Genomic DNA, 11,161 nt, shown 5'->3' on the forward strand with positions numbered 1-11,161 from the left:
TTTCCCATTGTCCTATCAAACTGCCCACCCTTGCTGTGCAGTTAATTGGGGCAGCCTTCTCTCAGGGAAGGGCTTTCAGTGACGCTTTTTGCAGGTGTGTTAAGGGGGCGTGTATGGAGTGACATGGGACAAACAGCTCAAAAATAGTTGCTAAATATTCTGGTATCCCTGTGGCCTCAGCATGCACTGTCTGACCACTGGGACTCCAGTAACAGAGTGGGTGGCCTGGAGGGACACCTTTTGTATGGGCTGGAGCAGAGGAGACCAGCAAGGTGAAGGCTTTGGCCTCAGGATAGCCTTGGATGGTGGTTTGGAGTCTGGAGGGTTGGGAGAGGACAGGTGGAAGCACAGATAGGAAGTGTTGACTCTGCCTGAGGAGATGAATGTGCTGGCAAGTGCAGGGAAGAGAGCAGGTACTGAGGGCTGCAGCCCTGCTGCCATGTGGCCCTGGAGCAAAGGGCAGGGTACCAGGAGAGGAGAGCTGGGAGTGTCCTGTGGCACTGCCTGACACAGATCCATGAACTACCATCCTAACAAATTAAGCTGCTTAAAGCAGTGAGTGTGCTCCTCTTGGCTGGAGCCAGGTGGATCTGTGCTGGAAACAGTCACTTAACAGGGGAATTTTGGATTTATCTAATCTGGTTTTGCTATTCCTGTGATGAGGAGTGAAAAGCATGGGTAGAAGAATATGGGAAGAGTTCTCTGGGAAGTGTGGCAAAGCAAGCAGAACGTTGCTGAGGGACTGGGAGAGCAGGGTTTCAAACCTGCATGCTTTGTTCTGGCCGGGACTCCAGCTGGCAGCTGCCTGCACTTCCCTCCTGATACTGGAGCAACACAATAATCTGAAATAACTTCTTTCCCGTCCAGAGGTCCGGGAGCAGGAGATATGGAATGTGTCCTTAAGTGCCTGGGCTATTTTGGGAGCAGAGGACATGAATCCGTGCAGGGGCATCCAGGCTTTGAATTGCTGTGGTAACGGGGAGCGTGGCACTGGCAGCCTGGCCCAGCTCCAGCATCAGCACATCCATGTTTGCTTTTGGGGCAGAGAACTCATGAATATTTTTATTTTTCTGTGCTTTACAAAATGGTGGTGTCTTCTGGAAGATGGGAAGATGACAGCAGTTCCTACAGAAATTGCCTTGGAATGATGGCAGAAACACCTTATGATGAAAATGTGGAGCTCTGAGAGTGCAGTGGAGGGAGAGCACAGGTTCTCCTCCTGCAACAGCTGCAGTGGAAGTCTGGGCAGCTTGTGCAGCGGCCACATATTTACAACAGCAACACAACATGCAAGAGGTTTTTCAGAAATCCAAGGAAAAACATTGCATCCTGCAAACATCTTGGGATATAATAAGAGATGGAGAAGTTAGGGAAGGAGCAGCAACAGTAGGTTGTAAGTTACTTGTAAGTAACTTGTTGATGCAAGTTAACTTTGCTGCAAGTGCCAGGGAAGACTGGAATTCTGCTAGAGCTGATAAAGAAGCTTTGGAGAAAGGAAGGATGTGCTAATTAGAACAGGGAAGATTTCAGAGCCAGGACAGAATTGTTATAGAAATGGATAAATTGAGGCAAAGTGAGTAGCTAATAATTGGTGGTCTCACCCTTGATAGTTTAGGGCAACCAGAACTGTTTGGCACATCACGTTTTAAGGCTCAGGAATATTAAATAGTTTTTAGTATCTTCTTCAAACAGACAGTATTGACCCAGAGATTATAAAATTCAAGTCTTTAGCCAGCAGAAGTTAGCAGAGCTGTGTTTGCTTTTGCTGGTTAGGAACTTCCTGATGTTGAAGTGATGATTCCCTTCCTAGTATTCTTCAACAACGGGATTCTGTTTCTACTTCGTGTGAGAAGGAAATGTTATGTTAGGACATGCTTGGCTTGTGACTGACACAGTGCTGTCCCTGCTTGTAACTACTCTGCTTTAACTTCACCTCTGAGAAAACTGGAGCCAACTCAGGGCTTCAGGGGCCTCTTTTTTGTTGGATTTTCACTGTAAGGGAATTAATTAATTCAGAAAGAGTTAAAATTGGTTTACCCAGAAGTAAATTTACTTTATTTTCACTTTTAGGCCTATGAGAAGCGCTTTCCAACATGCCCAGAGATCCCAGTCTTCCTGGGGAGTGAAATCCTGCACGAATCCAGGAGTGAGGACGGAGCCATCCATGTCATTGAGCGGAGCTGCAAGCTGAATGTGGATGCTCCCCGGCTGCTGAAGAAGGCAGGTGGAACCTTGGGAGCAGAGAGGCCTGGATTTTGTTGGCTGGCTCAGATAGTTAAATGCTCCTCAAGTTAACTCTTTTCTCTCTGTATTTCCCTGCTCCTCTTCAGATTGCAGGGGTAGAGTATGTCTTCTTCATCCAGAAGAACACTGTGAACTGGAGAGAGAGAACGCTCCGCATCGAAGCCCACAACGAGACCTTTGCTAACCGTGTCGTGGTCAGGGAGACCTGCAGCTACTCAGTGAGAGCTCTGCTTTGGCTGTCTGTGCTGGGAGGGGTGGGAATTGTGCACTCACATACAGGGTGAAGGTGCCTGAATGGGTTTGAGCACCTCTGCAACACTGGACTGTGGTTGGAGACTCTCAGGCTGGAAAGGCTCTTGGGTCCTGGGTGTGGGCTTGTTCAGTTGCTTTGGAGAGGAACAGGAAGGGCCTGGAAGGACAGGACAAGGAGGAATGGCTTCCCAGTGGCAAACTGGATATTGGGACAGAATTGTTCCCTGGGAGGGTGGGCAGGCCCTGGCACAGGGTGCCCAGAGCAGCTGTGGCTGCCCCTGGATCCCTGGCAGTGTCCAAGGCCAGGTTGGATGGGGCTTGGAGCAGCCTGGGACAGTGGAAGGTGTCCCTGCCCATGGCAGTGGGTGGAACAAGATGGGCTTTAAGGTCTTCCAAACCATTCTGTGATTTCATAGGGCTTGAGAAACTCCTTTAGTTTGGTTGTGATTCTCTGCTTGGAGGGAAAGTGGAAAACAGAGTTGGTGCTCCAGAACTGCTGGTATTCTCTCAGTTTCTTTTTGATTGGAATTCAGGCTAACAAAAACATCTAGAGCTTGGGCATGTATATAAATCTGGGTATCTAGAATTAAACCCTTACTATTCATTACTATAAGGGCCTGAGTGAAGTCTGGCAATTAATTTTGCCCACAAATAAGTGAAAGTTTTAGCACCTTGTTTGTCATTATTTTCATGCTCTAAAGATTTGGAGAAAGGACTTGAGCCTGATCTGTGGCCTGGGCTGTCTCCATTTGAGGCTGTTTCTGTGCTGTTTCACTGTAATGGTGCTCTTAGGGCCCAGTCACCATGAAATAGCCTCAGCTGTTTCTGGAAGCAGTCAGATCCTGCCTGTTGTTCCTCACACAAATGTCCAGATCCTGTTACTTACCTGCCCTCTCGGCCACTGGACAGCAGCTTGGCTTCTCGGGACTAAGCAGGCTGTAAGGAACTTCAGGCAAGAGGAGGAATGGAAAAGCTGTGAACATTTTGGATGGTGACAGTGTTCCTGAGCCAGAGATCCCTTGGTGGCTGCATGAGGCTTCCTAAAAACTGCAGTAAATCAAACTTCCATCGTCACCAAAGGCACTGACAGGTCTGAAATGCTCCCAGGTCAACTAGGAGCTTGTTACACTTGCTGATTTTGGCTGTGTTCTTAGGAAGGAAACGTCAGCATCTGGGCTTTGAGGGGAACAGGGTAGGAGCTGCTGGCTGCATCCTCAAGATGGTTCCCTGCTCTATTTTTACCAGTTCCCTTTTCCCTGCCAGAGTGCACCGGAAGCAGGTTTATTCTCATCTTTCCTTTTCTGCAGTGTTCTCTGAGGCAACTTGGAGAAATATGATCCTGCTCCTGCAGTTACTTTAATATCTCCCCAAGGAATTTGTCCTTTATGGTATCCTTGTGTGGGGGCTGGAGTTGTTTTTCTTTCATGTCAGTTTGTGAACAGCAGCACCTACAGAGGGAAGGCAGAGTCCCCTCAGGAAAGGGTTAAGTTTAAAGGAGGAAAAGATTTTACCATATACAGAGTAACAGAGGGGAAATAAGGGAAAGGTGTGTGCTGAGCTGACAGTGGGAAAACTCCCTGCTCTGCCATGTCCCCAGTGTTTTGGGGAGGAGGCTGATGTTAGTGGCTGAGTCTCCCATCCAAAACTAAAACGAACCCTGGTTTGCATCTTTCTTCCTTGCAGGTGTAGGAGTTCTAATTGCATGTTCCACAAGGCCATCCCTTTCCATAAAGAGACCTTGACATGATGGTTTGAAGTGGGCAGTTCCACTGCTATTTTAGTGCAGCTTTTGCTACTACAGCTCAGGTCTGCTGGGGCAGAGATGGGTTTAAATCTTGATTTCCTTGTGCATGTGAAGAATGTTGGGTTAGCAAAAGTCTGGATGTTCAGTTCTCCATGAATTCTCACGATGGGAATGAACCTGGCTGGTCAATCCAGGTCTGGCAGTGCCTCCTCTGCCCCCTCACTCTGTAGCTGTGGAGGTTAAGCAGCCAGTGTGGTGCCAGGGCCATGAGCCACTTGGCACCATCCCAGCTGTGTGTTCCCCTGGCCGTAGGTCCACCCTGAGAACGAGGAGTGGACGTGCTTTGAGCAGTCGGCCTCTCTCGACATCAAGTCCTTTTTTGGCTTCGAAAGCACAGTGGAAAAGATTGCCATGAAGCAGTACACTTCCAACATCAAACGGGTAAGGTGGGCTTCCCTGGCTGCCAGAACACCCCAAATCCTCTATTTGCCTTTCTGTAAACAGACCCAGTGTAGTTTTGTGCCCTTGCTTATGGCTCTGAAATGCCCCAGTTGGGCAAAGGAAGAAAAATCCGGTGTGCAAAGAGCACAGAAAGATCTGCTGGCTGGAATGTGTCTGTGCAGGGATGGAGCAGGCTGTGCCAGAGGAGGGTGGCAGTGGATGCTGTGGGTGCCAGGCTCCTCGGACACTGAGGACACTGTTCTTGTGCAGGAAGGGGAAGTTCTGGGTGAAAATCAGCGCCCTGTGTCTCCAGAGCTCGGGCTTGGGTTAGTGGCCCATTCCTCTGGGCTGCAGAGGAGCAGGGCAGCTAACTGGGTTTGGGAGCAGGGGGATGGGGTAAAAGTGCTCTAAAGGCAGCTGCATCCATAGACTGGGATTTGCCTGGCCATTATTGTAATTCATCATTCATAGGGGGCTTCCACACTGGATGTTTTTTGACAGGATCGTGGGGATGGAAGGAGAGCTTTCCCCTGTTTATCCCTAGCAGCATTAGTCATCTCTCCTGAGGAAACTCCTGCACCTTGCTGGCTCTGGAGGAGGCTTTTTCCTAATGAGAGTTCTCCCCTTCAGGGCAAGGAGGTGATTGAGCACTACCTGAAGGAGCTGATCTCCCAAGGGATCACGTTCATCCCTCGCTGGAGCCCTCCCGCGGCGAAGGATGAGCGAGCCCCGGCTGTGGGACCGAACCCTGGTGACATCCTGCTGGATTCTGGGGCTGCTGGCACCAGCAGGGAGCAGGCTGGGAGCCCCTGCCCTCCCTCAGAGGCTGCCAGCCCTGACGGTAGGCACTGCCCAGGCAGCAGCTCTCAGTCAGTAGCACTGACCAAGGAGCTTATTTTCATTTCTCTTGGCATCAGGTTTTTCATCTGGAGTGTGGGGGAGGAGGAGGGAAAGCTATTTTCTTTTTTCAAGAAAAACAAACAATGGAACTGTTTTTTCCCTAAAACAAAAAAGCCATGCAGGCAGTATGTTTTGGTGCTTAGAAAAAAAAAAATCAGGCTTGATCAGCTCTTTAAGGTATTTTATACTTTAAACTGGAGAAGGTGTCTTCAGTATGGAATTAAATATTTTATCTCTTCTAAAATTAATAGTCTTGGGGACAGGTTTGGATGGCTTTTGGCCCTGTATCAGGCCAAGACAAGCTTTGTGGAATGTCTCCTCATGCCTTTTTCCCACAAAATGCCTGAATCAAACTTCATCTTTCTGTGTGTTGGTCTGATGATATCTTCTAGACTAAATAAAATACTTCTCTGGCAAAAAGAAATAGCAGGCACCTTTGAATCCAGAGCTGTTGTAATAGAAACAGTTGTTGTCATTCCTGAGAAGGAAAGGCAGCACTTGTTTTGCTGAGTGTAACTAGGGAAAAAGCTTGGAATTTGGAAATATCAGTAGTTCTGCTCTCACCTGATCTCTGGGAGTTTTCCTGGAAGAAGATGGGAATCCACAGAGAAGCTGATTAGGAGAAATGTTTGAGATTAAAGTTAACCTCAGAGTGGTGGGTCCCATCTAGCAGAAGAGGAGAGTAGCCCTTATTTTTCTGCCCATACTCCTGTTCAGGAAGGGATCGCCTTCCCTGGGCGTGCTCCCCACCTTGCTAGCTCTGGGGGTTCCATGGAGTGTCTCACTTCCAAATGCAGTTTCTGTATTCTCCTGCTCATCCTGTGGGTGTCCAGGCCTCTTTTCGCAGGTGATGGCATCTACTGAAAACCTTGTGCCTGACAAAGAGCCAGCTCTGAGGTGTCCCCAGCCCTGCTCCCTGTGTCTTCCAGCCCAGCTGCTGCCTGGGCTGCTCCCCCCAGCTGCCCTGTTCTGCTGGCTGGCAGCTGCCAGCCCTGGGTGGCACATCCCTCTGTCCCTCAGGGCTGGCACATCCCTCTGTCCCTCAGGGCTGGCAGTCGCCAACCCCTTGTCTTTTGTCTCTGAGCTGGAGGGGCCTGGAGCTGCTGGTGTGCACAGGACTTGTCCCCCTGCCAAAAGCCTCCCTTGCTGTCAGAAATGTGTTGTTGTTCTCGCCTTGTCTCTGGTGTCCCTGGGCAGAATAATGGCTTGGTGTTCCAGCGAGCCTCTTGTCACTGCAGTTGTGCGTGAAATTTGGGACACATGGAGATGGAAGTGCCCTGGAAGTGGAGTGGTTGGTGAGCTGAGTGCCAGAGCTCATGATAGATCTTTTAAAGCTCCTGCTGGAGCAGTTCAGGCCTGAATGGAATACTGGTGTTCTCAGAGACAGGTGGAGTGATCCAGTTGTGATACAGCAGGTGCTGCCTGTGGCCTCGTGCCCCAATCACCGGGAGAGTGTCCCCCAATCTCTCCCTCCCTCCTTCCAGCTGCTGGAATGAGGCTTCTGAGCAATTCCCATGTAAATCATAAGGAACCTGATGTGTAGAAACAACTGCCCATCTCCCTCCTGGCTGTGCCAGTCTGCTCTGAGTTGTTGTTTCTTCCCTCCAGCTGACAAACTGGACGCTGATTACATCGAGCGCTACCTGGGCCAGCTCACCCCGATGCAGGAGAGCTGCCTGATCCGCCTGCGCCAGTGGCTCCAGGAGACTCACAAGGGAAAGGTGGGTAGGGCGGGCACAGAGGGGCACCCAGGGGGGTCCCACCTGGGATGGGGCACCCTGGATGCACAAATACACTGGGGAATGAGAGGCTGGAGTGTGACACCACAGGAAGGGACCTGGGGGTCCTGGTCCATGCTGAGCTGAATGTGACTCAGCCGTGGCAGCCCAAAGGGTCCCCGTGTCCTGGGAGCATTGTCCTGCTCTGCTCTGTGCCAGAGTGGCCTCACCTCAAGTCCTGGACACCACAATATCAGAAGGATCTAAAGCTGTCAGAAAGTGTCCAAAGGAGGGACATGAGGATGGGGAAGGGTCTCAAGGGGAAGCCATAGCAGGAGCAGCTGAGAGCACTTGGTTTGTTCAGCTGGAGAAGAGGAGATGAAGCACAGAGCCCACCTGAGCAGCTCTGGTCTCTGCTCTCTGTGACCAGGGACAGCACCCAGGGAATGGCTGGGGCTGGGCCAGGGCAGGGTCAGGCTGGAGATCAGGGAAAGGTTCTTCCCCAGAGGGTGCTGGGCACTGCCCAGGCTCCCCAGGGAATGGGCACGGCCCCGAGGCTGCCAGAGCTCCAGGAGCGTTTGGACAGCGCTGCCAGGGATGCCCAGGGTGGGGTTGTTGGGGTGTCTGTGCAGGGCCAGGGGCTGGATCCATGATCCTTGTGGGTCCCTTCCTGCTCAAGGAAATTCTGTGGTTCTCTGATTTTTCCCTGAAAAGCAGCACAGGCACTGAGGGACAGTGAGGCACTGAGGCACTGCTGGAATGTCCAGAAGCTGCTTGGGCTCCTTTTGGTTAAAGGAAAGTCTCTGTCAGACTGACAGGGTAACTGGTATGTGGCTGGGAAAAGAAAGGGTTTAGAGCAGCTTGAATGCCTCAAGAGGGGTTTAACTCCAGATTTCCTGATGGAGAGGGGATTAGGAGGGAAGGAAAGAAGGACCAAGGATAGCACCAGAGAGAGAAGTTGGGTGGGCTGAATAGATAAAGGGTTCTTAGGAAGAGGAGCAAGTGATCCCCCTTGGAAGCAGATAACAGCTGGGTGAGGTTTCAGCAGTAGAAGCTCCCTGGCTTAGAAGGAAACAGCTCAGTCAGTCAGGATGGGTCAGGTGAGGTACTCTGCATTCCTGGGTTTGGGAAGATTTTAATTCTTTTTCCTTTACCTGGCCTTTCCAAAAGAGACTGCTGCTTACAAGGGGCTTTGGCAGTCCTTTCTGCATGCTGTGCTGTATGTCTCAGAGCTGAGCATGTCTCATCTGAGTACAGAGAGTCTGAACATGATTTAGAATGCTGTATTTTCTTGGAAAAGTGAATGTGAATCACCCGTGTAGAAACAAAATGTAGCAAAGATTCAGTGCTATAGTTCTGCTGCTGTTGAACTCCTGAAGTTCCCCCGTGTGTGAGCAGGCAGGTGGGTTTTGTTGGTACCCAGGAATGTGGATGGAGAAACAGCTACCAGAAAACCTCAGGCTGAAGAGAACAGGAGGTGTTGGGGCAGTGTGAGAGGCTCCCAGCAGCTGATATGCACCAGACACCAACAATGCTGAATGTTGAATTGTAAGAGCTGATAAATTCCCACCACCAAATATCTGCCAAAGCTGGCCAAGGCCACTGGTGTACAGTGGCATCAACAGCAGGTTGGATAACTTGGACCACGTCCAGAAGGGTGGTGGCTGCTGGATGCAGGTAGAGACTACAGGAATATCTGTATGATGTATAATATATATACTGAATATATATGTATATATACTGTGTATATATACACACCTGATGGAGCAAAGGGCTGTGACACCTCCCTGCCAGCTGCTCTCGTGTCACTGTGATGCTCTGCCTGTGAGTAGGGAGCTGGGGCTGGGCTCCCAGCCAGCCAGGGGGTGGTGAGTGAGCTGTGTGAGCAGCTCCCTGCTCACAGGAACAGCTTCACCAAGAAAAGGGGCTCTGCTAAACACTGCTTTTGATCTGTGTCTGCCTATGATCCAGCCTCCTGTCAGACAGGAGGCACCAGACAGGTGGGCAGGCAGGGGTCAGTCCCCAGGTGTAACTGTGCTCTGAGACAGAGGACAGGAGGCTTTTCATGGAGACCTGTCCAGTGAAATGGTGTGGGCTCTGTTGGGGTAGGAGATACCTCACCCAGTGGGTCCTGGATGGGAGCAAGACAGGGAGGCTTTATCCCTGGTGTGACCTGCAAGGATCCTGCTTTCAGCTGGAACAGGCGCCACCTAAACCTTTCTTCTGTGGGTTGGTTTTCCCCCCTCCATATCAGAGGTTGAGGAATAGAAGCTGGAGAAGGAAAACGTGAGAGCACACGAGCAAAATGTGGAACAACTGCCCCTTGGGTGCTTGGAGCTGGGCAGGGAGTGGCAGCCCTTGTTCCCTGTGCTGTGCTGGGAGCCTTGGGAAGGTGCAGCTGAATCCTGAGCTCTGGGGACGCTGGCAGCTGCCTCAGGCCTTTGGGTGGCCTTTGTGGGCCTTGTCCCCAGGGGAATCTGGGCACACAGGAAGGGAGGTGCTGGCTATTGAAACTTCATCCTGAACCCCCTGACTGCTCAGCTGCTTGCTTCTCCTGATTCCCTGATAGCCTGACAGAGTAGGTCAAACTCAGGAGCTTATCCTGCAAGGCTGGGGTTTTCCCTGGAGAGGCTCTTGCCTTCCTGTGGCAATCAGTTCTTTTAATTCGGAGCAGGGGTGGCCTTATTCCTCTGTCAGAAATTATCAAAAAATAGATCTGTTTCTTGGAAAATGGCCCTTCTTATTTTTGTCTTCTGTCCTGTTTCACTATCCCTTCCCTGTTCCTTCCAAAGCAGACATTACCTTTACAGTCAGATACATTGCTGCTTAAAAAATCTGAAGAGTTTAAGGAACAAACTGCAAATGGTGTTAAAATTGCAGCAGCTCAAAGCTCTGTTCATGGCTTTGCACTGTGCAGGAGAGTGCAGCACTTTCACCAGTGAATACAAAAGCAGGCTGAAATTAAACCTTCGTTTGCTTGCACGTGGGAGTTACTGCTTTGGTTGGACAAGGATAAAAGACTAATTCCACTGTGGAGTTGTGTCTCCTTGGAGCTTCCTGCCTTTGGTCCAAACAGAAGTGCTGGATTTGCCTCTTGCCTGGAGCTGTGTACAGGGGAGGCTTGGAACATGAAAAGTAGCAAACCTTCCACCAGCCATCCCCTTTCCTGCAGAGATCCTGGGGCTGCTGTGGGTGTCTGGGCTGGGTCTGATGAGTGACAGCTGCCTCTGAGCAGCAGGAACACAAACCTGAATTATCTGATGAAAACTCTGCTGGCTTTTAAACTTGCTGTGATACAGAGTTCCTCTAAATACTCCTGGGATCCTCTTTGGGATGGCTACCCTCTCCTTTCCAGGATGTACAGATGCAGTGTTAGAACCAGTATCAATCTCCCCCCTGCTCCTCAGGTGCTTTAGGCTTGGTTTAGGCTGCCTGAACTCTGCCCCTTCTTTAGGTGAGTCAGTTCTGACCATCTCTTGCTTGTGAATCCGAGATTGCTCCCTCCTGACATAGCTGCCAGCCTTGCTTTCTTCCCAGCGTTTTGATTCCCTGAGCATGGCTTTGGACAAACAAAGGAGCTTTGACTCCTGGACATGGGGGTTTGTGTCCCAGCAGGGCTGGGAGTGCTCGGGTTGTGCTAGCAGAGTATGGATGCTCTGGAGGAGAGAATCCCTGCTCCACAGAGCTGGAATTTTTAATGGAAACTTGTAGAGAATGAGGCCAAGCACTTTTGGGGAAATTAGAGTGAGGGGCTGGGAATCCAGCAGCACGTGCAGCTTTAATCCAGTTGGATTTGCAGCTGACAGGCTCTTAGGCAGATTTGGCACTTCTGTGGAATCTGCCAGGGTCATTGTTAATTCCT

At 50.6% G+C, this 11,161-nt stretch overlaps 1 protein-coding gene across 5 annotated transcripts in view; it reads left to right on the forward strand.

Annotated features, from left to right (window-relative positions):
* SEC14L5 (SEC14 like lipid binding 5) overlaps positions 1-11,161 on the forward strand; it is a 34,660-nt gene that overhangs the window by 14,080 nt on the left and 9,419 nt on the right. For all 5 annotated transcript variants that reach the window (XM_017741288.1, XM_017741290.1, XM_017741289.1 and 2 more), the window contains 5 exons: positions 2,071-2,220; positions 2,331-2,462; positions 4,553-4,681; positions 5,312-5,522; positions 7,190-7,302. In XM_017741288.1, the coding sequence (XP_017596777.1) occupies positions 2,071-2,220; positions 2,331-2,462; positions 4,553-4,681; positions 5,312-5,522; positions 7,190-7,302 (735 nt within the window). The remainder of the gene's footprint in view (positions 1-2,070; positions 2,221-2,330; positions 2,463-4,552; positions 4,682-5,311; positions 5,523-7,189; positions 7,303-11,161) is intronic.

Source organism: Corvus brachyrhynchos, unplaced genomic scaffold (assembly GCF_000691975.1).
Source record: "Corvus brachyrhynchos isolate BGI_N302 unplaced genomic scaffold, ASM69197v1 scaffold58, whole genome shotgun sequence".
Lineage (NCBI taxonomy): Eukaryota > Metazoa > Chordata > Aves > Passeriformes > Corvidae > Corvus > Corvus brachyrhynchos.